Here is a 26,716-nt window from a genome sequence, read left to right as displayed (position 1 = left end):
AGTCATTTTGAAGAGCTCGCTAAATTTCGTCATTTAAAATCTTGGATGATCAGTTGTTGGACTTGAACACATTTCTCCTGCTTTTGATCACCCAACATCAAATTACAAGCTATAATGAAAATTCTAGACATTTTGCAACCTACTCGTCACCAGATCCAGAAGGTTTCCTAATTTTTCAAGAAGGGGGAAGGGAGGAAGGCTGTTGGATGCAAAGTGAACACTGACCTGCACTGACCCCTTCTGGAAAGCACCAAAAATGTACCATTGGAAACAAACCTGTACTGGTCCGAGGGGGGCGCGTGTGGGAACTACGTGACCTAATAGCTTTTTCCATCTCCATTTCTATGACTTTTAATCATGTTTGGTTGGAACAGCCTCAGCCTTCATAAGCTATTTGCATGGGTAAGGCTCTGGAGCAGACATACATGTCATCCATTAGCATCCAATGGACCAGAAAAGGCCCAAAGGACCAGAAAAGTTTCTTTGTAGTTCGAAGCAGAAAATACTAATACGTTATAGGAAATAAGAAAAATAGCAAAACATATTCCATTTTTCAGACAAGAACAGAATGCAAGTTAGTATGAAAAGAAAAACTGAGCCTTACAAAACATCTACAATGTCTAATCCCAAAGCAGTTCAAACAAGGGAATACCATTTCTTTGGGAACAGTCCCATAAAATCTCTAGAGGCCATAAGCAATTAGGACATAAGTTTCTCATCTAAAATACAATACTCCCTTGCTCCTGACCAGACCCACACTTGGGAGCGCAGGTTTAATTTCAATTCAAAAGGAAAAGGAGTCATTCTTCAATGGCTGGTGACATCCCGTTCCGTTCCTTGGAAACATCCAGTTCTATCTAAACTGGATGGCCCTCCGCAGTGCTGACAAATCACAGACCATGGCCGAACAGACTTAGAGAAAGAAAATCACTTTTTTTTCTCTCTCGTGTACATGGACACACTATTCAGGGCTATTTTTATTTTCCCCTGAATACAAGGGCTCGATGAAATAAACGCATTCAAAAATTATCTGCAAGAAATCAGAAATATGTCAAAATTCCAAACTTGGAAAGAGATTATGGGCTTGAACTCAAATTGGCACATGCTTTGTTTGTCTCCTTGGGACTCGATGGTCTGCATTGCTAACAGTTGTAGAAAATACTCAGAAGACAAAGAAAACATCTCGGGAGAAGAGACAATTTGCTCAACCCAGAGACTGTAGTTTTTTAAGAAAGCAACTGTTTTCCTTCTTTGCATTAAATTATGTGTCACTTAAATTCCTTTAGAGACAGTATTTGTTTGAAGGTGAGGTGAGCGAGTGGAGTACTTACTGTATCTGAACTATCACCATGTTGCTGGCCTCTTTCTGTCCAGCCAAAAGCCATAGTGCTGCTTAAGCATCTTCATCAAAGGCCCTATGACATGGAGAAACTCTTGAACAGCCCTTAACCCTCTGCCTACATATCTTTACCATGGTGAGCCAGCACTGTGCTTACCAACTGTTGGTTTCTATCCCAAGAAGAGTCACCCCTTAAGTTTTCCCCATCACAAGAGGCAAGGAAGCCAGCCGAAGAAATTGCATTTAATTTAAGCCATTGAATACACTCTCCTGTCAGGTTGTTGCAGCCAAATTCCTTCCACTAGGATAAAACTCTCTATATAAAGAAAAAAAGAAAACAAAAAACCCTCATAAAAATGTGACATCACTACATCACTGTGCCTAGCAACGTTCCTTCTCCTCATAAGGACGTTATCCCTAGACTGGATGACAGTAAATATTTTGTTTGGCTCTTCTGTTTAAGCTTTTGGACAAGCTAAAGATCACCCTGCTTCTAGACATCATTATATAGCATAATGTGGCAAGCGAGGAAGAGGTCTCTTCCGGCAAGCATTCTTACTCAATTTGTTCTCTGAATAACTGGGATGGCCCTGTTTTCATTGCTTGGCATAGAGCACAAGAGTCTGAACAGAAGCCCTGCCTTCATTCCCACTTCTTCGGAAAGTCCCAGAGTTGAGGGCTTAGATCTGCCACAGAAAGAGATTTGCAAACTGGACTGTAACAAGAAGCAAGTGTAACACACAAGAGGAAGGATGTGGAAGACCTCCTGAGACAGGAAGACCAAATTTTATTTTACATTACATTTTATTTATGTCACAATTTATATTCTACACCACTTTTTAGCTAGAAACTCAGAAAAATGTACAGAACATCTTGCATGAGCACTGTTGACCACTGATGGAATAGAATGGCATGAATGTCTATCAATGCACATGACTTCCAAGGGATTTTATCTCGCCCCATTAGTTTTGCTTCCTGGATTTTTTTAGAGTTGAAATGACAAAGAGAAAGCAAACAAGCACTTGGGGAAAGCCCATGAATGACCTTTGCTATCGAGTACAGTTCAACTCAACCTTAAGTATGCTCTTCATGAAGATACAGCATTACCCTCTAAAACAAATAGTTTGTTGGTATCTAAAGTCCCAGCTATCTGATGCAGCCCCTCAACTGGCACCCCTAGACTACCTTCCACCAAAGGCAGGTGGAAGAAGCTAAGAAATGCGGCATGCTAAGAAAAATGGGAAAAGCGATCTCTCAGCAGCCTACAAGCTGCCTGAGACCTGCCAAAGGCAAGTGATATGAAAACAAAAATTGAAAGCATCTAAACTGAACCAACTGGTTACAAGAGTAAGTTTACAGCCTGGCAATATGCTGCTTCAAATCTTCACCTGCCAAACTACACGAGCCAGCGTAGGAACACGCACTGACCTCAGCATCCCTGGCAGATACAGATAAGAAACTGGAAGATTTGAAACAAGCCCCTTCTCTGCACCCTTCCCAGCTGGCCTGAAACACCCCCTGATGCAGGAGTCACCCCAGAGCCCATCCAAACAGAGGAGCCTCTCCACCACAAGTTTAAGCTAAACCACCCCTTGCTCTTCCTCTCACTGGAGATCCAGGAGAGACTCAGGAGCTGTGGCAGGAGTGTAGCTCAGGCCTCCACAATGCAAAGCCAGCACCACCTCCAGATTCACCTCCAGCCCAAGCTCATACAAGCTCAAAAAAAACCAAAAAAACCCAAGACCCAAAAGCTAAAAAAAACCAACAGAAAACCTTAAAGCAAACAGACAAACAAACGAAAAAATAAGGAAAACCACTCCAGGGGGAAGATGCTGGGCAGGGGAATAACAGCCTCCCGCCTCCTCCTTCCCCTCAAGTGACAGGGGCGGGGGAGAGACGCGCATCAAAATGGCGGCACCAGAGCCCGCCTTTCCGCCGGCGGAAGCGGGAGTGACGTCAGCGAGGCGACGGGAAGATGGCGGCGCCCAGCCTGCTGCGCGGGGGGTTGAGGCGGTTGTTCACGGGGCTCTTTGGAAACAGTTGGGTCTCGCCGCCGGCCCGAGCCCTCCGGGAGGGTGAGTCCAGGGGCTGCCCCGCGCCCCGTTGCCTCCTCGCGGCCGGGAGAGACGGTTGCGTTCACTGTATTTCACACTCTCCCCCCAAAAAAGTACTGTTTCTTTTAGGCTGAATGACTCTCATTTTGCCCTCCCATCTCTTTTTTTGCAGTCGTGGAAGTGACTGAAGGCAACACGACCACAGTAAGTCCCTGCACCCCTTTTCCTCAGTAGCTGCCCTTGCCGTCGTTTCTCCCTCCTTCAGCCTCCCGTTGTGTGTATGTGTCCGTGTCCGTGTCCCCCCCGGAAAAAAAAAAGGGGCAAAAGGGTCGCTTTTCTGCCTGAAAGCCATCGCAGGGTATGAAGGCAAAACCAAGGTAGGAGTGTGTTGCGAGTTCTGGTAAGCCGGCTGGAGGGTTTGGCTGCCGAAGGTCAGGATCGTCACCCTGTTGCTGGTGACAGGTGCCTCCAGTCAGAGCCACCCATGAGCACCAAACCCCTCACCATGCCCCTGGAAGCCCTGACCAGGGACCCAAAATGCAAAAGGCAGTTCTTCAAGTAGGTTCATTTTTTAAAATAGTGACTCTCGGCATCAAGTGTGGGCAGTCACAAAGGAGGTTTGCCTGGTGGCTGTGTCACTTCACCCTAGGCCAGCAACGCAGTGTGGCATTGCAGGATGGGTCTGTGCTGGTCATGTGCCACGCACATTGCTTGCCTTTTATCTGTGTTGTGTTTGTTAATCACTGTGTGTGCCATAGTGACTGCAGGTGATACAAAGTTTGCATCTTGTAATGCATTTGGTAAGAAAAAATTTTCAGTGAAAGGGGTATCATCAAAGGAAGACCTTAAATACTAAAGGAAAACTCTTCCTGAAAATAAAACAGAAGTTCTGAAGTAACTGATAAAGAGCATTTTCTCAGCTATAGTTTAAGACAGGAAGGAAAAGACCAAAGCAGCAGAATTAGAATTTTACTTAATTAACACCATCTGATTTGTTGCACTTTATCAAAAGAATTGTCATACTTTAGAAGTAGCACTGAAATTACTGGGGGGGGGGGGGGGGGAGGGGGGAAGGAGACTGCATTATTTTGCTCACATTACATATGCCAGTAGCAATCTAGGCCTTGGCTGGAGATAATAGCTGTGCTACCTTTGAAATGTGTAAATATAATGAGGAGAGTGGAGCGGGAATTATTTGGGAATAGCTAGAAGACAGTGCACTAAATGCTAATCTATATATACATAAATAATAAGGAAGGGACAGACTTTTTTGCTTGCTAATGAAACAGACAAAACCTGGTTGTTCATATCTTTGAAAGTCTGAGCTTCCTTCTTGTTGCATTTGTATTAGTGGACATTGTCATGTTTGAAACCTGAACGGAGCAGGTTACTTATATTTTAGATATAAATATCAAATAGAATATAGCAGTTAACAAGATCTCTAAGACTGTCAACAAAAATAAGTTTAAGGTGTGGCAGTAGGTGTGATGGAAAGTCTCTTTTTCTTCTTTTCAAATGCCAGACTACTAATCTTTGTCCAGAGACCTGAAGAGAAGAGCTTGCAAGCATACCCTGAAGTTTTCTTAGCCAAAACAAGGGTGGAGTGTGCACACCACCACAACACAGTGGATTGCAGAGTGTGCACACCAACCACAACACTTTGCACTCAGTCAGTTTCAAAGGGAATGTAAATTATAATCGCAAAGTCCCAATACATTAACTGAGGCTTGAAGTAAAAAAGGTATGCATTGCGGTAGCAGAGCCCTTTAGAAAAATAATTCTTCCTGCCCACTGTAGAAGCATAAGGGAGATTTGGGTATTTCTACTGTATAATATCCTAGCATCAATCTAGGATCCTTCGGTGCCTGTAAATGAGGAAAAACTTGTAACAAATGGTGTAAGTTGACCAACTAAAGGGCTGATACATTTCTCAGCATATCTTCTGGTCACTCCACTTATCCTACCAACTCTACGTCAGTCTTTTCTGAATCCATCTTTCTATGCTCATCTTTCTGTGTGTCCTTGCTTTTATCAGTATTGGAGGAAGTGTTTGACATGAACCATATGAATGAACCGCAGAGAAATCTGGATTTCATCAGCATACTAAGAATGTAGAGCCCCTATATTCCCTCTTAGTTCTCTAACAGAAGAATAACAACTGACTGGGTTAACAATATGAAAGCCCTCAACAGATGGGGAATATTTGCCAAAAACTGTACAATGAAATTTATTTCAAGAGAAATTGGTATTGACATAGGATTCTGAATCTTTATTAATTTCCAAGATGGAATTACAGTCAAAGTACAGTCTGAAGCCAGACTGGCAAGAATCAAGACCAGATACACTGGCTTCCCAGAAAATAATTTTACCAAAGAATAGAAAATTAGATACTGACCTATATTTTATATTCATAGTTACTTTTTTGTTTTTGTAAAACTGGCCGTTCTACTTGTGGGGGGAGGAATCTTACATAAAAATTGACAATATTCTCTCTCTTTGAGGTACCGAGACGCTTGAACTACAAGTAACTTATCTGTTTCCATTTTGACATCACTAGACAAGAAAGACACAAATCCATGGTATAAAACAGTTCTGACAGTTCAGCTGGATGCCAGTGTCCCACGCACGCTTACAGAAAATGTCATACTTTTCTCTTCCCAGGTTTTCAGGCACAGAACCCGTCGGTTCAGTCTAAATCAGACAGCTTTTTTCTTAAAAGTAACATTGCATTCCACCCAGGGTTTCTTTTTAAACTCTCTGGTGCTTATTTGAGGCTGTCAGTTGGTGTTCAAAATCTGGTTTGAATCTTAATTTTACCAGAGAAAACTTCAAAAATATTTTGGAGAAAAAAAGGCTTAGTTTTATTGTCTTTTCTATCCATTCAGCTGCAATTTGAGATGGCTCTTGCTTCTATTCATAAGTCCTCAAAAAAAGACAAGTAGATGTAGACAAGAAGCACATGTAGATAGACTTCATATTCCTAACATATCTACGTTTAGAAAACAAATTCCTCAAGTTCTTCCCACACACACCTTCTACATCTCTTTGCATGTTACTTTTGAGAAAACTTGAGTGTTAGATGTCACCACTTCGTAGCAGTATAGAAAAGATTATACAATTATCTCCTAAAGGAATTGTTCAGGGAATTAAACTGGATAAAATATTGGTGTATTAAAAAAACAAAAAACAAAAAAAAACCCAAAGACCAAAAGAAAACCACAAACCCACAGACATCTCCTAACAGTCCTTTCTTAAATTTAACTTTTGCTCAGAATTTTCCCTATTGGCAATTTATAATCTAGCATGCCCCTGCATGTTTTGGTCCACAGCATGCATCTGCTATTCTGTGACATTCTCTTATTCCTAGAAAAAATGTGTTTTAAAGCTTTTGGCTAAAGGGCCACTGCAATTTCAAGGCATAGTGGTTCAAAGGAGTACTGTAATAAATGGAATTCAGGTGAATATGAGAACTTTACACAGTCTGTGAACTAGTTTACATTTAGTGAAACATATACAAGAATTTGCCGAATGGTTCTCTATGCCCCTTGGATTTGTTCTTTTCCCCATAGTCTGTGTATATCCAAAGTGCTTGGTATATCTATATATAAGCAAGTTGAATAATGCAGATACTGTTCCCCTTACATCTGCACAATACTGGTCAATATGTGTGGACTTGAGGAAAAGTATTCCTCAAGTCACAGGTGCAGGTAGAGGTCTAAACTATGCCTGATCATTATATCCTTTGAATTGTTTCCTAGATTGAAGGGAGAATTATAGAGGATGCTGAACCACCAACTCCTCCAAACCCCTCTGGCCAGTGTCCCATCTGTCGCTGGAACCTGAAGCATAAGTACGATTATGTGGTAAGTTTAATGAAGGAGAGTTCCCCCATCCTCACAGCTAGATAAATACTGCTCTTACACATACTGTGCAACCTGCCCCTCTTGCCTTTTGCTGGGTGTAGTAAAGATAATTAACTCCATCTCTGCTTCTCTTGGTTGTAAAAAGAGCTTCCTACATAGTAATTGTTTGCCTTGGCTGATGGTGTTCCTGGCGAAAAGAAGGATGAGCTTATATCGAATAGGAGGTTTGGACTTACACACATGGCCATCTGATCTGAGAAGGCTGTGTATCTCTTCTGTGTCCAGCTGCCTTTCAGCATTGCACTTCCAGGAGAATCAAACTGGAATGCAACATTTAGTCAACTGATTCAGGCCTGTTCTAATTCCAGAGAGGCCAAAAGACTTGACTAGATCAATTACATGTCTTCAAGCACTACAATTTCTCATTGGGTCATTGTCCGCTAAGGTAATTACTTTTTTATATAACGTTTAAAACTCTTAATGGCTATGAAGGTGAGCATACATGTTTACCTCCCTTGCAACAGAAAACATAGGTTTAATTCAAGCTTTTTGCAGGAAATGCTAATGAGAAGTTCATTAACTAATGAGAGGATTACTAACACTAAATGTAGAAGATGGGAGGGAAATACTGTAATGCTTTAAAACAAAAGCACAACAGTCAAGAACACTTTAGAATGAGAAGCGTGAGATAGAAGATGCAGAATGTAACTTTACAAGAAGTCATTCAAACACAGAGTTTACAAAAGGACTAAGTGCCCCCTTGCAAGCTAAAAACCCAGTACTGGAATTAGAAAAGAAGAAAACTAGACAGGAACATGCTGTTACTAAGATAAAGCAACAGAAAACTCAGAGTAAGTTAATGTCAATGGGATTAGGGCGAGAGAGATAAAAATGCATCTGGAGGAAAATAAATCTTTGTGAGAAAGTCCATTAATGAGAGGAGAAGGGGACTGAAAGCCATGTTGGCTGCAGAATGACTAAGCTGCTCGCAGGCAGTCCTAGCACACACACACAAAAATTATGTTTTAATAGCTAGGTAGTAATGGCAATCTTGCGAATGTGAAACCACAGGAAAAAAACAGGTACGGAAATAACTTAAGCATTGAATTAGGTACAGACCAGCAGGCCTGGATTGCATGTAGCCCCAAGATCTTAAGGGAATTAGCTAACAAATATATTACTTCACTTGCAGGATTTTTTTCAAGTGTGAAAAAAATCCTAAGGAATCACCAAATGGTTTGAAAATAGCAAGTGAAATACTAAGTAGGTGAGAGCGGAAGGAGAATGATGCTGATGATTACCACTTGGTAAATCAAACGTTGCAAATTCCAAGTAAAATAGTATCAACTAGGAGTAAAAACAAATAACCTGTTGGATAGAACTAATTATGACTCATGAATTATGAAGAACATAAGTACAGAAATAGTGCCAGGCAAAATACTTACAATTACTCCAGGCAGGTGAAACGAGATGTGAGATGTAAATGAAGTATCAGTTTAGTGTCTTTCAAAGCCTGTGTTGCAGATGTTGTCTAGGATCTGAGTGTTGTCAGTGATTCTGACTCAGGCTGAATGCAATATTAAACAATGAAATAAGTTGGGAGAGGGAGGTATTTAGTGTTCTCTGCTCTGGTTTCCCAACAGTCTGGGAAAGCTAAAAATACAATGAATTTGCAGATGATAATAAATTAGGAGAAATGGCAAATACCATTAAGGTATGGAAAGTACTACAAAAAACAGATCACATTTGTTTTGTGTTGCTCATGTTTGAATGTTGCGATTTCTTGCAACTCTTTTCTTTTTCATGGTTGCTGAATTGTGTTATGATCAAAACAGACCAATCACACTGGAAAATACTTTCTTAAGGTTAATATAGTTTTATGTGACTTTTAAATGCGAGGAGTCAACAGCATCATTAAACTGGGTAGTTCTACAGATTTCCAGAAAGCATTCTGTGAGTCACACATTAACAGCTCCAGAGAAACTGTAAACTGATGCTCAGGGATTAAATGAGCCATGGGAGCGACTTAAATCTCAGAAACTAATATGTAGACTCACTTTCTACTGTTGTCTGTGGTAGAAGACTGTGTTGCACGTAGAGATAACAGCGCTATCAAGAACCTAAGAAGCCATTTTAGACAACGATGCTGTAGAGCCTGAATTCCAGGATGAGAAGTAGGCTGTTGGTCCCAACAGACAATGTAAAGCATGAGTGTTAGGTGTGTTTGTAGAGTGAACTAAGATTATGAGTTTTCCACACTTCAGTTTAGTTTGGTTCTTAAATCCGGATTTCTACTGTTCAGTATGGAGGCAAGAGAAGACCAAATGTGAGGAGAGATTGGGCAGCCAGAGTCTTGAGAATCATTGCTGTGATCATTCCTAAGAAATTGTGGCCCCAAGAGACAAAGTAGGAACATGTCCATCCTGGCTGTTGTGTAGTTTTTGAATGCATATGCATCTGGCATATATATATCGAGTAGTCCTGATGTAGAGCAGAGGAGAACCTGGACAAAAAGCTAAAGAGGGCAGTGTGAACTCGTAGAATCGTAGAAGGTTCTTACCTCGGTATTTAGAAGCATTCCTCTGTGGGGCTGATGAGAACTAGGAGAAATTTCAGTTCTGGAGTAGACCACCTCTTCTGCTTGAATAAGTCCCTTATGTTTGAATGCTTTGTACCAGTCATGGATTTTCAGGCTTTTAAATGTTAAGGTGAATAAAATCTCCCTTTTCTGCACAAAAGCGCACTCTGGTATTTTTCTTTGCTGCAGCAGTGGTGAGTAGCAGAATCTTGAAATGCTTAAATAATAAAGTGCAGGCATTTAACTGTGTGAGTAATTAAACAGTGGCACAATTTACTCGTTGGTGGTTAATTGTCCTAAAAGTCTGTAAATTGAGAACAGCTATTTTTGTTAAAGATATAGCCTAGTTCATACAGCATAACCCATAATCTGTGCTTGGTAAGAGATCAGAATAGATGGATCACAGTGGTTCCTTTGAGATTGATAAGCTGAGATCAGTCAGTTGCACAGAAGTGTGAGCTTTTTTGCTTGGGACGCTTGTAATTGGACTGAATGAGGCACTATGAAAAGGGAAGTGTTGAATTAGCCCCTGAGGGAGCTGAGTAATATGACCTCATAGGACTTTCCTTTTGTCTTGTGCAACTAGCACAAGCTAAAGTAGTGGCATAATGAGTTACTTTGGCTGTCAGAGAACTGGGGGATCAATGTCTCTGAAGTTATTAATCAACTGAACAGGCATTGTGAGCACTAGCAGGTCATGATTCCAACCTGCCCGAGCTGCGGTGTGGAGGGCTGCAGTTGTCTTTGCCAGTTCAGTCCTTAGCCTCTGCTGAGGCTCAGGATAACAGAGCCTAAGGTATAAATTCCCACAGTCTGTGGTCTCTGTGTGTCTGTCTCTTGAAACTGAGACCTCAATTGATTTTTTTCATATCCATTGGAGATAAAAAATTATTTTGGTCATTGTCAGGATGCAACTGGATTGAAACCTGCAATCCTGTTACAAAATGCCTGGAGAATGGTGTACAGCTTCCAGAAGTTAGGGAGAAAGGAAAAACTAGACTCTTGATAACTGGAAATAATGACTGGCAGACTTGTCTGATATAGCCCTGTATTAATTTGGCTACACAGACAGAACTCTTCTTGCGGTAAATGAAGATTTCAATGAATCGCATGTAACCAGACAAGGATCCTGCTTTTCAAAGTGTCTGCAGATAATAAAATGCAGAGATGCCTCTGCATTTTAGTTGCCATCCATTCACAAGAACATGCTGTACGTAGTGTTCGCTTAGCAAGTTTATCCAGCCCTTTTAGAGGTAAAGGCTAAACTTGTTTTTCATTTTCTCCCTTATCCACTTCAAACATCATTAGTTTGAGTAGGCAGTAAATATGTCATCTTGCTTTGGCAGCAATTAGGGGAAACCAAACTGCAAGCTTTGCCTATTAGCCCTAGATTAATTCAATCCAAGTTGTTTTCATCAAATGCTGCAGATTACAGGGGTGGGAGTCTGGGTCCAGCCTCGTGGGAGCTGTCCAGTGATTAAAACAAATTCGTGGTTACAGGCTTGGCTGTCCACTAGCACAGAATGTTAATTTCATGGAACATGACGGCACCACAAGAACTTGCCAGACATATTTTTTTCTTTGACCACTGCACATACTTGTTCGCTCCCCTCCACAGCTGCCCCATAAAGTTGGCTGTACCTGTCTGCATTCTCCCTGTGGTAAGATGCATCTGTGTGAGTACTCTGGGAGAGGCACCTGGCCTGTTAACTGTGGGGATCTTCAGAAATGGACAAGCCTTCTGTCGAGCGTGCAGTATTTTAAGCCAAATGGCGTGAGTGTAATTTGGAGCTGCAGCGGCTCAGACATAGATGATTTCAGTTAAGAAATGACTGCCACACAAGGGTGTTAGTCAGTTGGTGACACTGTTGGTCAGAGATGATAACAGAGAATGGATTTTCCTGATTTTTTCCACAGGGAGAAAAAGAAAGGCTATCTCCCTTTGCTTCCCACCTCCCTCCTTTGCATGGAAACACTTGATAACAAGCTTGTGACTCCATGAGGCGTGGTGGTAATATGAGAAATCACTTGGACCACACACACCCTTCACAAGAGCCTGTGGCCTCCTTAGGCTTTCACGCCTGCAAAGACTGGAACAGCCTCAAACTCACCATCAGCTCCCTTTTTTCTCTTCCCCACAGGGTAATGCAGCGGGCTAGTAGAAAAGTCTAGAAAGTTTTTCTCTTTCTAGGCACTTGGAGCTGAACAGCCCTTTTTCACCTAGGGAAGTGATATGTTTGTGCTAAATGGCAAATTGAGCTGTTGGTGTTTTGGAGGGCTGGATGGCTAAAGAAGAGGAAAAAGGGATAGAGTCTTGCTCTGGTTTCCTGAATCCAATCCAGTGCATTTCAGGAGTGGCTGAAAGTCAGTGCCCTTGGACTGTTTGGCTGGCCTCTGTCCAGTTTCCACCAACGCAGCTGGCACCAACTGGTCCCCTGGTTACTGTTCTCATTGGCAAGGCCATGTGTTAGTTGGGCTGAGGACACTTCACTTCTGTTTTAACCATAGATGGCCTCTCAGGAGCTTGCTGCTAGTTGCTCAGCTGTGCTTTTCTTGTTCTTTGGATAAAACATCACTCTGTATGGTGATTGATAAGTCATTTTGTATCAGTGAGAAGTTGCCTAACCTTCTGTATTTTCAAAGGAGCTAGATCTGAAAATCAGTCTGAACACATTCATTGTGGACAAGTGGAGGTAGAAAGGAAGCCAGTTAGGGGAAGAGGGAAATTGTGTGTCATGATGATATTAGTGAGGGTGGGATTGAAGGCGGGGAGGGGGAAGGACAAAAACAAACCACAAAAACCCAAAACAAACAAAAAACTCTAAATTTTGACTGCAACACTTATATGACAACATCTGTCAGAATCGGTCATTACCAGAAAGCCATACAGAATTCCAACAGCCCCCTTCAGAGCTGAGCTGGTCTTGTGCAGTGGAGGTGGATGTATAATTCCTAGATAGCTAGGTTTTCTGAATACTCATTTTATATCCACTTGTGATTGTTTGCTTTTGCAAGGGCAGTAAATGAAGCTAGGAATGCTCCAGGGAGCTCTTTGTAAAAGAGCAAAGATAGGGGGATGGGAGCAGGTCTGCGAATCTGTCTGCAAATCTGAACAACAGGCAGAGTCAGGGTCACCCAATGTGAAAAGCAACAAGCACTCTTTGTTCTCGCCTGTCGCCCTAGACAGGGGGGTGTAAAGTGCTGACGTACCTGGTTTGAATTCTCATTCTGTTGGGGTGCTCAGTGGCAGATCCCTCCAGCCTGCAGGCAGCCTCCACATGGTCCACCTACCTCAACTATGAACATGTTTACAACAGCGGTGGAGAAGTAAACTCTCATCTAGCAACAAGTCTGTCAATAGATGGAGAAAAAAAAAAAGCACAGAGTCTCCAGAGGCCCTTTGGGCCAACTTATGCTGATGTCAGCATGTCAAGGGGACCTGCCTATATTGGCCTGAGGGGTATATTTGCAGTGGTGCTGTGTGTGGAAATGGAGAGCACATATCTAAACACTGGGCTGTTGTACTGTGTAGTTAATGGCACAGTCGTGCAACAGCTGTTGCTGCTGTGTTTAAAAATTTGTCATCCCAGCTCTGTGATACTATCTGCTCCTAGAGATCCCTTTTTGTTTTTATTAAGAGTGCTTTACATTTCTAGAGCTCTTAATTGGAAAGGTCAACAGCAGTGTAATCTAAATGATTCTTGAATCACAGACGAACGCTTGGCATGCTCCGAGTGCTCCTTCCGTCCAGCATGGCTGTAACAGCCCCACCTCATAGATGGACAGCCGAAGGACTGAAGGCAGCAGTTTATCCTATTAGGTCTTTCTCATCAGCACACGTTCTTTTCTTACAAAAAGCTTCTTCGTGCGAGATCTTGGACCATTTCCCTGCGCTCCACCCCTTCAGAAAGACATGAGGGAAGTTCCACCATGGGAAACTGGATAAATGTTTGAGGAGTAGATAGCAGAGAACAATCCTGCTCTGAGGGAACAAGGAGAGGGCCAGAGGTGATCTAACATCTCTATGACCTTTAGGATAGCAGCTGTGATGGCATTTCAAGTTGTGTAAACACTGTCCATCTGTAGGTCTTGTGTAACTGTGCCTGAGTACCTAGGACACATTATCTTAGCTAGAATGTTGGAGCAAGCGACAGTGAAGTAGCAGGGATTGCAGCTGACATCATGTGTTTACACTAGTGAAGTCAGGGGAAGACTCAGACCATCTGAGTGACCTTACTGAGCTAAGCTGGCAGGCGGAGTGACAGCAAGCAAAAGCCACTTGTTGTCAGGCTGCAGCCAAAGCACGTAGGAAGGAATCATTGTTTTGTTTTGCTTTGTTTTGAGTTCTGTATGCAGCACGAGGGTCAACGCAACACCTAAGAACCACAGCAGTTAAAGTAGCTGTAGCACTGATGGTTTTGCCCTTCTCTTGCTCTCTCAGGATGTCTTGCTGCTGAGTCAGTTTATCCGTTCTGATGGAGGGATGCTGCCACGAAGGATCACAGGCCTCTGTTTGGAGGAGCACAAGAAGATTGCTGTCTGTGTGCAGATGGCTCACCGTGCAGGTACTAGCCTCCTCCTGAAACAACCCCTTACCCCTTGAGAGGGGTCTTCCACCCAATTAGTGTAGCTCAGTGGGATGTCATTGTCCAGTCACCCAGCAAACTCGTTATGGTCCAGGTGTTGGGACAGGATGGTGGACCAGAGACTACTTGTTCTGCTTTCTGTGTGTCTTGGCTCCTGCCTTGGCAGCAGACACTTATCCCTGTAGGTGAGTCTACTGTTGCAGAAAGATCTGGGAAGTGACTCAGTCTCTAGTAACTAATGATTAAATACCAGCTTCTGAAATCACTTGATTTAGCATAAGCTTGACCTACCCTGTTAATAACATGCACCTGTCTACCATCTGCCATGTGAAGACTTTTTTGCTTTACCCTGGGAGTGGGACACAGGTTGACACAGTCGGAGTATTGTGCTGATCTTTATGCCTGGTACTTGAGTTGTATCCAAGTTAAATGGACTGACAATTTTAATAGTAGGATTTTCATCCTGGAGATGGAATCTGATTGGATGCCAGTGCCTTATGGCCTCTGAAAAAGCCTCTTCAATGAGCCCAAGTGGCTGTGTCTTTGGTGTGTATTTCCTCTCTATACCCAGCAGAACCTCCTAGCTTCTCTTTGGCTGGGGTGCAGGTTCAACAATAACTAAAGATAAAATACCCTTTCTACTGTACTTGAGTTTTTGCTTTGCTGTCGCAGTAGGGATCTGAGTTGCCTGGCTTATGAGGTGTAATGTAACTTCTGGATGCTATAGAGGCAAGGAGGCACTGCAAAATATTCTCACGCCTTTCTTTTTCTGCTTCAGGTTTGTTGCCAAACCACAGGCCTCCACTTCCTGAAGGGCATATTCCCAAGAAACCCAAGCTCAACAGGTGAATAGTCTTGTCTTTCTGCATCTTTTTTTCAGGAATACATTGGAAGAAGAAAAGCAGTTCCTTGTAACTGGGTAAAACATGCCTCAGGCAACAGCGCTCATAAAGAGTACTCATAGCATTTCAGAGGAGTAACATCTGTCACAATATTCTCTTGTCAGTCTTTTAAGGACAAACCACAACTCACTCAAAACATTTATCCACACAGGATTAAAACTGCCACACGTTAGAGTCTGTCCTCCCTTCCTCAGCTGCACTCGCTTCCTCATCACTAACACTCAGTAGGGCAGTCACAGGAGGATGCCACAGAGATGGAGTCACAGCATCACAGAGTAGTTGAGGTTGGAAGGGGCCTCTGGAGATCATCTAGTCCAAGCCCCCTTGCTCAAGCAGAGCAGGTTACCCAGAACTATGTCCAGTCAGGTTTTGAATATCTCCAAGGATGGACCTTCCACAGTTTCTCTGGGCAGCTTGTTCCAGAGAACCACCCTCATAGTGAGACAGTGTTTTCTTACATTCAGACAGAATTTCTTGTGTTTCAATTTGTGCCCATTGCCTCTTGTCCTGTCACTGGGCACCACTGGGAAGAACCTGGCTCCGTCTTCATTACTCCTTCCTTTCAGGTATTTATAAACATTGGTAAGACACCCCCAGGCCTTCTTTTCTCCAGGCTGAGCAGTCTCTTCTCTCTTGGCCTTCTGCTGCCTGGCCCCCAACAGCAGGAGGGTGCCCAGGAGGGGTACCAGCAGTGAGTGGGGGGCTGAGCAGCCAGCAAGGGCCCATCACAAGCCTGTTCCTCTCTGCCCCATCCGTTTCCCCACTCAGTGATTTGCCCTCCACCTGCCCTTCCTGTGCTACAGGCTCTCTTCCCCCTCCCTGGACTGAATGGCCCCTGGCCTTTGGTGGGTGAAGGGAAAGCCTGCGGCCACCTCCTGCACTGTGCTGGGCGCTCAGAGGTGCTAATCCCCTGTTTATGACCTCACACTCTGTTTCCATGGGGATGTCAGAGCGGTTTATGAACCTCGCATTAGCAAGCCGTGGGGTTACCAGAGGCCATGGGGCTGTTTCTGGGAAAGCTTTAGGCTGCAGTGCTGGGGGCAGCTGGAGACTCCTGCATTTCAGGTCTCACTCTCTGCAGTGGAGATTTGAGGCAAGCTCTTGGAACTGTCCCGTGGATACTGGCAGGCTGCACACTGGGTATCAGTGAGGATCTAATTAGAGGACTTTACATTTGATACAGCCCTGTAGCCATCAGATACTTCAACTCTGAAAGCTGCTTCTTTCCTGTGTCTTAGAAGTCTTTGGGATTCTTTAGTAGCCGTGTCTATCTAGCAGCTGTGGGGTGGAGCACATTATCTAGTTAGCATTCACATAGCAACCCTGCATAGCAGGTTGAGACAGGAAATGGTAAATCCTGTATCTTGCTGGAGTCACACCAGGACTCCAGATCTAATGCCTCGACTTTTATAAATTGTTCCATAGACTTTTAGTGAGAACAAAGAATGGATACCTCCAGATATGTTCTACATGCAAGTAGGTGTGCTACACCTTTAAAATTAAGAGATTTAAGTTGGAGATTAGTATCCAAGCCCTCCCTATTGCATTGCTAGTCCCTCCCTATACCACCCTTGTTTTTTTCCTCCTAGCAAGGTAACGTAGCAAGCAGGGTGGAAGCAGAGTTTAGAAAAAGAGAGCAGAACTGTTGCTGAGGAGATGAAACAGCATTGAAATAGGCAGGCTTTGGGGTCTGGGTGAACACAAGAGAATGGGATCAAGAAATGGGATTGAAAGTTTTGGTGGTGGGGCTAGAACTAAACAAGTGAGTCCCAGAGCCAGGATAGACTGCAGAGGTACTTCAGGAGTGCTGTCTTGGTCCCTCACGATATTGTCTTCTCAGCCTGCTGGAAGGGGAAAGCTCTGCGTGTTGGAGCCTTGCGAAATCTTGGCCATTGTGGTTCTGTGAGAGTTTTGACTGTGCATACCCCCACCTGCGCTTCCCATATTGCTCTCTGGAGCAGTAGCTGGCACCACGTAAGGAGATATAAATTGCTTCCTTCCTCTAGTCTGAAGGGAGGACTGAAGGGTACCCACATGCTGAAGGCATTCAACCAGTACTTATTTTGGGAATGAAGCCAGAGCTCATATCAAAAGTTTCCCACATAAATGACTTGTCCAAGCTTACCTTGTCTTTGCCTCTGTACTTGTTTCTAAAGCTTTCTGTAAGTCTGTAGTAATTTGGGAAGCACTCAACCAGTGGTGCTGCAAATGCAAGTGAGCTGGCAGGGGAGGACAGGGGCAGAATTGGGCAGGGACTTTTGAGTGGAACAAGCTGCCATGTTCGGTGCCATGAGAACATGACCAGGTCATCCTCTGATCCTGTCTGGTGTAATATCAGGGCTGCGCACCTAACTTAGCCTGTCCTTTCACTGCGTTTGTGTCTGCTGGGTTTTTAACTGTCAGCCCATGAATGGATGAACAGGATGTACAGTGAGCCTATCGTAGCAGGCAGTACATTGCAGTTAAGTGATGTATTTTCCAAATCCTTGAGCTTCAGCTCTTCTTGAGATCACTGTATTGGCTGCTGTAGTCATCTTCACCTCTCTGCTTAAATGAGAGGTAACAGTGCCTTTTTGCACCGCTGCTGTAGCCCTGGGAATGCCAATGGGGAGAAACTGAGGTGCCCCATAATATGCTTGGGCCCCTTGTTAAAGCTCTTCCAAGACAGGAACACAGGTAATGTACATTTCTTAACATCAGTTTAACCAGCCCTTGTGCTCTCCAGCTCTGCCTGCAGTGATGGCTTTTTCCATGCTCCACAAGTGGGTCTACTCTGAGTATGGCGTTGAAATATGCTCTCGTGCACCCCATTCCCTCCAAAATAACCCTCACCAGCCACACTTCAGAACCAGACTGAAGTGCCCATGTTGTAGATGCTATTGAATTGCCACCAGCTGCTTGAGGGATCTTTAACCTGATCTGTGAGGGAACCAGGCATCCTGGCACAGCAGCTTGCCTATTGCTGTGCACTGATGCCTGCAAAGGTGAAAGAGGTGTCACTTGCTTGGCTCTGCAGCAGTCTGGTCCTCCTTGGTCAAAAGAAGTAGTCATGCGGAAACAAGCCAGTGAACAGAGATGGAGACAAACTTGTGTCAGGTCTGCAAACTGAGATGGATAGTTCTCACAGGTGGACTAGTAGTATCCAGTATACTGAGAATTTAGTCCATTCCCAGTCACATGTCCTCCATTCCTGCTGTCTCTCCCCCTCGCTCATCTTCACTTATTCTCTTGCCATCAGGAGCTTGCATTGCACATGGAAGAAAGCTTTGCATACAGAAGGCACAGTTCCTGCTATACTGCTTCAAAATAGGAAGGTGCAAGATGAAAAGAATAGATAGAGCACCATAGAGGCATATAGTCTGTGTCAAGACTGTGACAATAAGCTTTGCCCTGCTGAAGGAAAGCATTTCTTTCAGAGTCTTATATGTACTTTTGTGTGCTCACCCCTTAAGCCCTGAAATTCCTCTCATTGCCCCCCTGTAAGCAGTCTGTTGTCTAACTCTTCACTCTGAATTGAGAAATCTTTCACTTTTTGTAAAAGAGGGACTTCTCAGAAGTCACTGTCTACTCCAGATGCTACCCCACATAATTCTATGAGAATTCCTACCATCTGGGGACAGAAAACCTTACACTGAGCTTGAAGAATGTTTTGTTGATGGTAGAGTTCTTGACATTAGACTAGACCATCAGCTGCTAGAGTGACAGGACCAAGATGAAAGCCTAAGATAACCTTAGGGACTGATTCCACTCACACCACCTGAGATTGAAGGAGATTCATTGTGGGGAGCGTAACTTGAAGTGTGAGTCAGAGCCCAGCACCTCTACCATAATACAGACCTGAGCATTCACTTACTGCATGTAGGCTCTGTGGATGTTCTGTAGACTCAGAGCAGCAACCCCTTCCTGGCAGAAGTCTGGCAGATTACTTCATTTGGATGAGCAATCCCTTTCATTTCTCTCCAGTCTTGCAAAGTTCTGGTTGATGCTCCCTTTGGCCAGGCTTCTTCCAAGGTTGTGTCAGTATTTTTGAGAGCAGCTTCATCTGCTGCCGAAAGAGGGACAAACCAGCCTGATGAAAAACTGCTTTGTCTCTGCTCTTTGCCCCTGAGATGATGTACAGGCCAGCTGCATAGGAGGAGTTCTATGGCTCCTGGGCAAACATGCTAAGGAAGTACATAAAGAAGGGCTGAGGAGCTGTCTTAATGTATACTTCTGAGAGCACCAGAAAAGCTGCTCCTCAGTTTTTCCTTGGCAGCACTTGTGGCTATCTTGGCCAGAATGTTTGGCCTATGTCATGGTCACCCTGTTTAAAGTAAGCCTGCTTCAAATACAAAGTGTCTGGCATGCACTGGCTATCACCTAGCTGAGATTAAAATGTACATGCCACCGTATGGAACTATCAGCAAACTGTCTTAACAAAGGTCAGGGGTGCTGCCCTGCCATTGATCTAGTGAAGTGAAGTGTGGATTTATCATCCAGAATCCCTCTGCCTGCTCTGCCCCTCTAGAAGGTGCTCTTCTGGTGCTTACTCAATTATGTTTTCCAAAAAGCAGAATCCCTGCTCTATTTTCTGAAGTGGTTTTATTGTCTCCATTGTACGAACTTTGGACATTCCCTCCTGCATGCCCCAGATTTCTCTGCAGAGGTAAGAATTTCTCTGCTTTGCTCTGGGTCACTTGGCAGCTGGCCTCCCCCTACTCACCCCATCTCCTGATCCTGTTTCTACTACTGGAATGCAAGAGGAAGAGCAGAGTGCTTTGGGAAGTAGTGGCCTGCAGATCCTGCCTTGTTCTTGGTCATCCAACTGTCTAGCACAGTGTGGGATCACCCATCCAGAATGTAATGTAATGTAGAGGAGGACATTGGGAACTGCAGAAGAAGGTATAACATGAAAGTGAAATGCCAGTTTGAGCCAAGCTGTGTGGTTCTGGGGGTGGTAGGAGACATGTGAGAACACCTTGTGGTCAGAATTGAACTGAGGGAGTGCTCCACAGCTCTCTCTTCTACCCCCTGCAGTTGGGACACTGTCCAAGTGAGACTTACCATGATATTTCTCATTTCTTGGACTATAGTTCTTTGCCTTTTTGCTTTCTGCCTGATTTGTTTTTGACAGTGATAGCTCATGAATGTTATCACTTAACTGCTTTACTAGCTATGGGTGCTTTTGAAGAAATAGCCATTGGAGTACCCACATCACCCATAAACTCTTGGGTCTACTGTCCTCCCCCTCTCTGCCATATCATTTGCCTGCAGAACTTGGACATGGAATACCAATGAAGTTTACTCCGCATCAATGCAGAATTACTCCCTACAGTTCATTTTCTCTTGTTTGGCCCAGTCTGGGGCTTTTGCTGTTTCCAAGGGATGATTCCACAAGCAAATTTGTCTTGCAGCCAAGGATTTTTCCCTCATCCTCAGCCTGAACTCTCCCTTTCAAAACCTCCTGCTGTTATTTCTGCATCCATTTGTGCTCCAGCCTGGCATGTTCCAGTTAAGTGCTGCAGAAACAAAATATTTTTGCTAGCCCATGAGGCCGAGGAAGTTCTCAGGGATTTCACCAGTACGGTGCAGAGTGACAGACTGTTCTCATATTCCAGATTCATGTGTCTGCAGGCCACCACACACCAGAACTATTTGGGAAACAGTCAAGCACAGCTGCAGGTCAAACTTCTATCCTTGCTTTCAGGAATGGAAACCTGAATAGCTCAGCAGTTTTCTTTCCAGCATGGAAGTTGTCGCATGGATAGCGTGGACTAACACTCTATCCAGAACAGTCACTGAGTTCAGGCCAGCATCTAGGTGCTCTGTTAATGTGAATATAGCACTCATTTTCTTCTGGCAGGTCCAAAATACTGGTTAAAGCAAAACACTGTGAAGTTGTTCCCTTTCCAAAAGGACTAAGGGATGTCACAGGTTCCCTGAGTCTGGGCTCTGTCAGCAAGAGGTGCTGTAGATTATGAAGTATTTGATTTTGAGTGCTCAGCTGCCACTCCGTTTTCAGCTTCCTACTGGAAGAGCAGAACTTGGCACACATAATATCCAACTCAATCCCACCTCCATCACCTGAACTGAAGAAGTTGCTATGTGTTAGGGAAGAGGCACGTTCCATATGAACTCCTCATGAATTACAAAGTTCTCAGGCTTTGTGGACACCTCTTGTCCCTGGGAGCAGAATCTGGTTTCACTGCTATCAGCATTTCACTCCAGCAGCATGTGGTTTCTCTCATCTGCATGGAAGCTGTGCTGTGCATAGCATGTGAATTCAAAAGCAAAGAGTCAGAGTGGCTGCAGGTGAGCAAAGCCAAGAGGTGTCATGGGAAGGGATGTGGCAGGGAGGAGGCAGTCTTGCCAGCATTTTGATCGAGTGCTTCCTGCAGTCTGTAGCCCTCTGCCTTCTGCTCTTAATCCAAACAAAAGCTAGATTTAAAAAGTTCAGTGAGGGTTCAGAAGTTCAGCCTTGAACTGCACCAACATGGCCTTTGCTTGGGCTGCGTGCAGGACTGCAGTTGTCCCATGGGTAGGTCATTTTCCTCACCCAGCACATGGAAGCCCTGTGCCTACTCCTAGGTGTTAAGTGGCAGCCTCTGAGTGGGAAGGCTTTGGGGCCCTCCTGCTCACTGAATAAAATCCGTGGAAATGGACTTCCACGTGCCACAGAGATTTTAGGCGATTGCAGTGACTGCAGGTGACTAACCACAGTTGTTTCCATGCTGTTTATATCTTGCCTTTTCCCATCGGGGAAATCCCACCAGGATTCCCATTGTGCTTTATCCAAACTACTCATTTGTGCAACTGGAGTCTAGGGATTCTGGTTGTTGACCAGGATCCTACCGTACTCAAGGGGGCAAGCAGAACCCTGAGGTGAGTTGCCAGTCCCCAAGATTGGCAGTTCTGTCCACATTTGTCCAGAGTGAGAGCTCTGCACACTGAGATAACAGGTTAGGATACTGTGGGCCAGCTGCATTTGGCATCCACATGGAGGCTCTGTCCTGACAACCCTCAGCTGGTTGAGAAAATTCAGACCATCTGCCAGTGTGTGTTTGTAGGTTCTTGTAAAAACTCCCCAAGACAAATCGCGTGGTTGGATACAATGGAAAGTTGGGTGACTTGGCTAGAAAAGGGGGTACACTACCTTACATGGATGGCAGAGTTTGCGGAAAAGTCCTGTGTGCTGGGCTTTGAAGCTCTTTTATGTGAGTTTTGTGGATTGTTTTTACTGTCAGGAAAAAAAAATCTGTCTGTGAAACAGTAGGAACTGGGGTTAGTCAAAGAGGAAAAGGAACTTTGTAGACTGACTGCTCCCAGGCATCAGGCTTTTGCCATTGCTGAATCAAGGTAAAAAAAAAAAAAAAAGGCAGCAAACAAAATAAGACAAGTTTGAGTTTGGACAAAGCAAGTATTAAAAGCGCTAAAAGCAAATGTGCTCCAGGAAGGGAAAGCGTCCAAATGTCTGTTTCAGCTAACAATGAAAAGCCCCAGCCTGCAGTCCCCAAAGGAAGCCAAAAGCCTGGACCAGAGGGCTGGATTAGACCTGCTCAAAAGAGAAATAACAAAAGCTTTAAAATCAGGCCATTACTAAATCCTCCTTCCTATGCAGAATTGGGGTGTGCACTTCCAGCCCCCACACAGAAACAGAGGGATTTCTTAAAAAGCCACTGTCTGTCTAAACCTGCATACAGCATTGATGTGTATCTCACATTCACACATTCACTTCTCTCCCAGTGAGATCATTTATTATCACGGGAGCACTTTCCCGTAAGCGTGTGGACACGTGACCAGAACTGCACTTGGCACACTGATGCATTAAAACAATTTGGGATTTTTTTCCTCCTCCGCTGTAAGTGCAGTCTTGCAATATCAAAACTTGCGCTACAGACCTTCCCCTGCAGCAAGGGGAATGTGAAAAGAAGGACCTAGCCCCATGTGCCCATCAAATACCACTACAGCTTCTCCCAAAGGGGCTGCCTTGCCATGGTTCTTTGCCAGATCCCAAACTGGGGACCTGCGTTTGGACTCTCTGACTCCTTTTGCATGTGAAATTAGAGACAGGAGAGTCTCTCCTACTTCCTGTCCTGATGTTATGTAAGAGATTCCACTAATGCACTAGCATAACATTAAAGGTCAAAAGAGACTAATTTAATGCACACATAGGAGAACAAGCGGCTGGATCTTGCTCTACACCGTCTCCAAAATCCCTCCTGCTGTTGCTTCTAGGTGTTTTAACTATCATAAACAACTCAAAGCAAAAGCAAAGCATTTTGGAAGTGGCTTCATTTCAGCAGCAGGAACCTCCAAATGCAATTCATTTTTCAATCTATGCTGTTCGGGATTGCTGAGGGAGAAAAGTGCTAGGAAAATGGGCTGCTGTTATAGTCTGTAGCTGCCTGGCATAGCAAGCTTTCTTTATAGTTGTCAGGAATGTGCCAAATGCCTTCAAACAAATGCATTACATGGTCTCTGTCCAAAGTTCTTAATATCTCACATTTGCACGATGCAAATAAAAGGTAACAAAGCTGTTTGGGGAGAGGATGACTGATTGAGGTTACATTAAGACTATGGGATTACTCAACAGAGGCATGCAAACATTGCTGGACAAAGTTTATCAGTCTGTTCCAAATTCTAATTTGTTGGAGCATTGTTTGTGCAGATTATGCTGGGGTTTTACTTTGAATCTTTATTGTCTGAAAAGACTCCTCTTTCTCTAAGGACCTCTATTCCCCTCTCTACTGGTAGCAAAAGGTTTAAAGCCTAACAAAACTCCAGGCCACCCAGCCACAGAGTAAGATTTCCAGTAACTGATTCTAGATCTGAAATCCCCCGCCTGTTTGCAAAGCCAAATCTAAAACTTCAAATGGTAAAAAGCAGAGGATATTTGCCAGACATTGCTCTTCACAGAGATTTGTAGTTGTGATGATAATTCCATTCTAGTACCTCTTACATTGTAGGTTCTGACTTTCTGCACCAGCAAGCTGCAATAGTATTGTACGGAGAATACTAAAGCAAATTTGGGCATATACAAGAAATATGAAAATACATGAAAATATGAAAAGTATGAAAATACAAGACTAGGCCAGAAACCCATCCCATGCAGAAGAAATAACTGATTATCCTCTGAAAGTAAACGAATCCCTTTTTAGAGACTTTATTTCTCACAGAGTTTAGCCTTTGTAATTAGTTTACCTTATTGAGGCCAGCTGTTTAAATAACACCTCCCATAGAGGCTGGATGCATTCAGTCTTGGGCTTAGTTGCAATGCAGGAATTTGGCACTCCAGTTTAGCTGCAGGTGGACAACTTGCCAGCAGCCTGGAGACTACACCTGATTTGTTTTGTGAGACTGGAAGTCAAGCAGGTGCCAGTGGGTTCAGTACAGAGGTGCAGCTTAGAAGTTCCAAAACAAACAAAAATTCCTTTCCAGTGGTCCCTTCTGAATTGAGGGAGCTCTGCTCACGGTTATTCCTTTTATAAAGAGGCATGTGGGGAGGCAATGCTACAGTGCCTGCTCCTGCTTCAGTTGGAACCTTTTCTCAGTGATCAGTCTCAAACTGAAATGCGTTCGTGTTGTTTTGACAGGTATCTGACCCGCTGGTCCGTCAGATCTGCAAAGCCCATCTGGAAGAGGGGCCCTAAGTGGTGCAAAAAACCCATGCCAGTCGGACACCCTTTGCTGAAGGATAATGTCAAATATACACACAAGCCTCTCTACTTAAACCACTAGTGGCCACAACTGGCATAGTCAGTAAGCACAGCTGTTTTCCACTGTTCTGCTTTTTTTTGCGAGTTTGTCAGTATCTCCAATTTTCTTATTCCAAAACTGTCATTAGTACTCTATATTGTCTCCAGTGAATGAGCTGCGATCTGCTCCTCTAGGAGAATACAAGAAAAGTTCAGAAAAGCAAAGTTCAATGTGTAGAATGATTTGGAGAAAGCAGGGAACAAAGACTTTTATCTCAAAGCCAGAAAGGATCTGAAGGCTTTTGTTTCATTATGGTCCACAACTGGGTTTGGAAAAGGATGTTTCCTTCTTTTTCCAGCAATGAATGGTGATTCCCCATTAACGTGTGTTTCAACTCAGATTTGCCTCATTTGAGCTTTTGTACCTGTGATACTGATGGAAGAAAAAGACTCCTGCCTGCAGTGTGTTTCCTTGGCAGTAACAGAAATTGTTAATGACTACTGAAATTAATTTTTTTTATAATCTGTACTACGCATAATATGCAGTAGAATACCTGTGGCAGTGGCAGACAGCGTGTGTGCATCTTACATGTCCTCTTAAGGATTCCTGGCTTGTACTTCACTCCTGGCTCTAGCAAATACAGAGTGTTGACATCCTTGATGACTTGGCCTTTTTTTTTCACCCCTTGCAAATACACTTGCCATAAGTCTTCTGTGTCAGTGATATGGCTGCTTCCTGAGACAGTTTGGGGCTGATAGATGTGCATAATTTTCCATCCTGTAACAAAAAGGTGGCACCATTTCTCTCCCTGTACGGTACATGTATGCACCTTCCCCCTACTGACCACTGCTACTTGAGAAGTGCTACTTATGGGGCTGGTATGAAAGGCTCATTAAATTTAACAGGGTCATTATTGCTTTGGCTCCATTTCTTTGATATTTATCTGGGGGCTACAAATCAACACAACTTTTTTATGTACTACTATGCCACTTAACCTTGTACTGCTTTCATCAGCATCATCTGCTAATACCTATCGGTATGGACAGGAACAAAGGGTAAGGATAAACCCGTATTACCCAGGAAATAAAATTAGATTATAATGGTTCTTTTTAGCCTTACTTTGTGAAATGGAAGCCCTACATTCAGCCCCTTGAGCTGGCCAAGATCTTTTTCCTTTGGGAGACAGAGCCAAGACTTCATTAACTACGCTGAGATAAAATCTCTGGCTGACCATCTCTATTTTATGAAGCTTTGAAACCTACAGCCCTTCAGAAACGAAAAGATTTTTCTTTCTTCTCCTACATACAGAAGTTACTATGTCTTCTAGCCCAGATAGCTCTACTCAGTGAACTTTACTAATGGAAAAGTCACTGGATTAAACCATTGCCTTGAGATGAACCTGAATGAGCACATTTTGCAAAAGACCAGGTGATGCTCACAGTTGATTTTTTTCTACAGTTTAGTGCCATGAGCTGGAAAGGCCCGTCTAATTTTGGTGAAACCTAACATCTGAAAAACAAAATACTCTCTTCAATATGCCTTTCTAGAGTTCAGGGTTTAGTATGGATCCCTTACAGTATGCATCAGCTTTCTACTCTGACTCCAACTCTATTTTTGTTTGTCATTCATGGGTGACAGCAGCCATTCATTCATGTTGTCTCCAAATTAGTTTTTGTGTAAGCATGGTGTCTTTGTAATCAGACAGCTGGCCTAGGTTTG

General features: G+C 43.7%; 1 protein-coding gene across 1 annotated transcript; it reads left to right on the top strand.

Moving 5' to 3' along the window:
• The first annotated feature begins 3,278 nt into the window (after window positions 1-3,278).
• MRPS18A (mitochondrial ribosomal protein S18A) lies at window positions 3,279-25,907 on the top strand. Its single transcript, XM_072856654.1, has 6 exons — window positions 3,279-3,414; window positions 3,566-3,597; window positions 7,152-7,256; window positions 14,276-14,399; window positions 15,199-15,265; window positions 24,895-25,907. The coding sequence occupies exons 1-6, from the start codon at window positions 3,315-3,317 to the stop codon at window positions 25,037-25,039; spliced, it is 573 nt and encodes a 190-aa protein (XP_072712755.1). The 5' UTR covers window positions 3,279-3,314; the 3' UTR covers window positions 25,040-25,907.
• The last annotated feature ends 809 nt before the right edge of the window (window positions 25,908-26,716 follow it).

Source organism: Ciconia boyciana, chromosome 3 (assembly GCF_034638445.1).
Source record: "Ciconia boyciana chromosome 3, ASM3463844v1, whole genome shotgun sequence".
Taxonomy (NCBI): Eukaryota; Metazoa; Chordata; class Aves; order Ciconiiformes; family Ciconiidae; genus Ciconia; species Ciconia boyciana.
The sequence above is the reverse complement of the archived record's forward strand: the minus strand, read 5'-3'. Positions and strand labels throughout refer to the sequence as shown.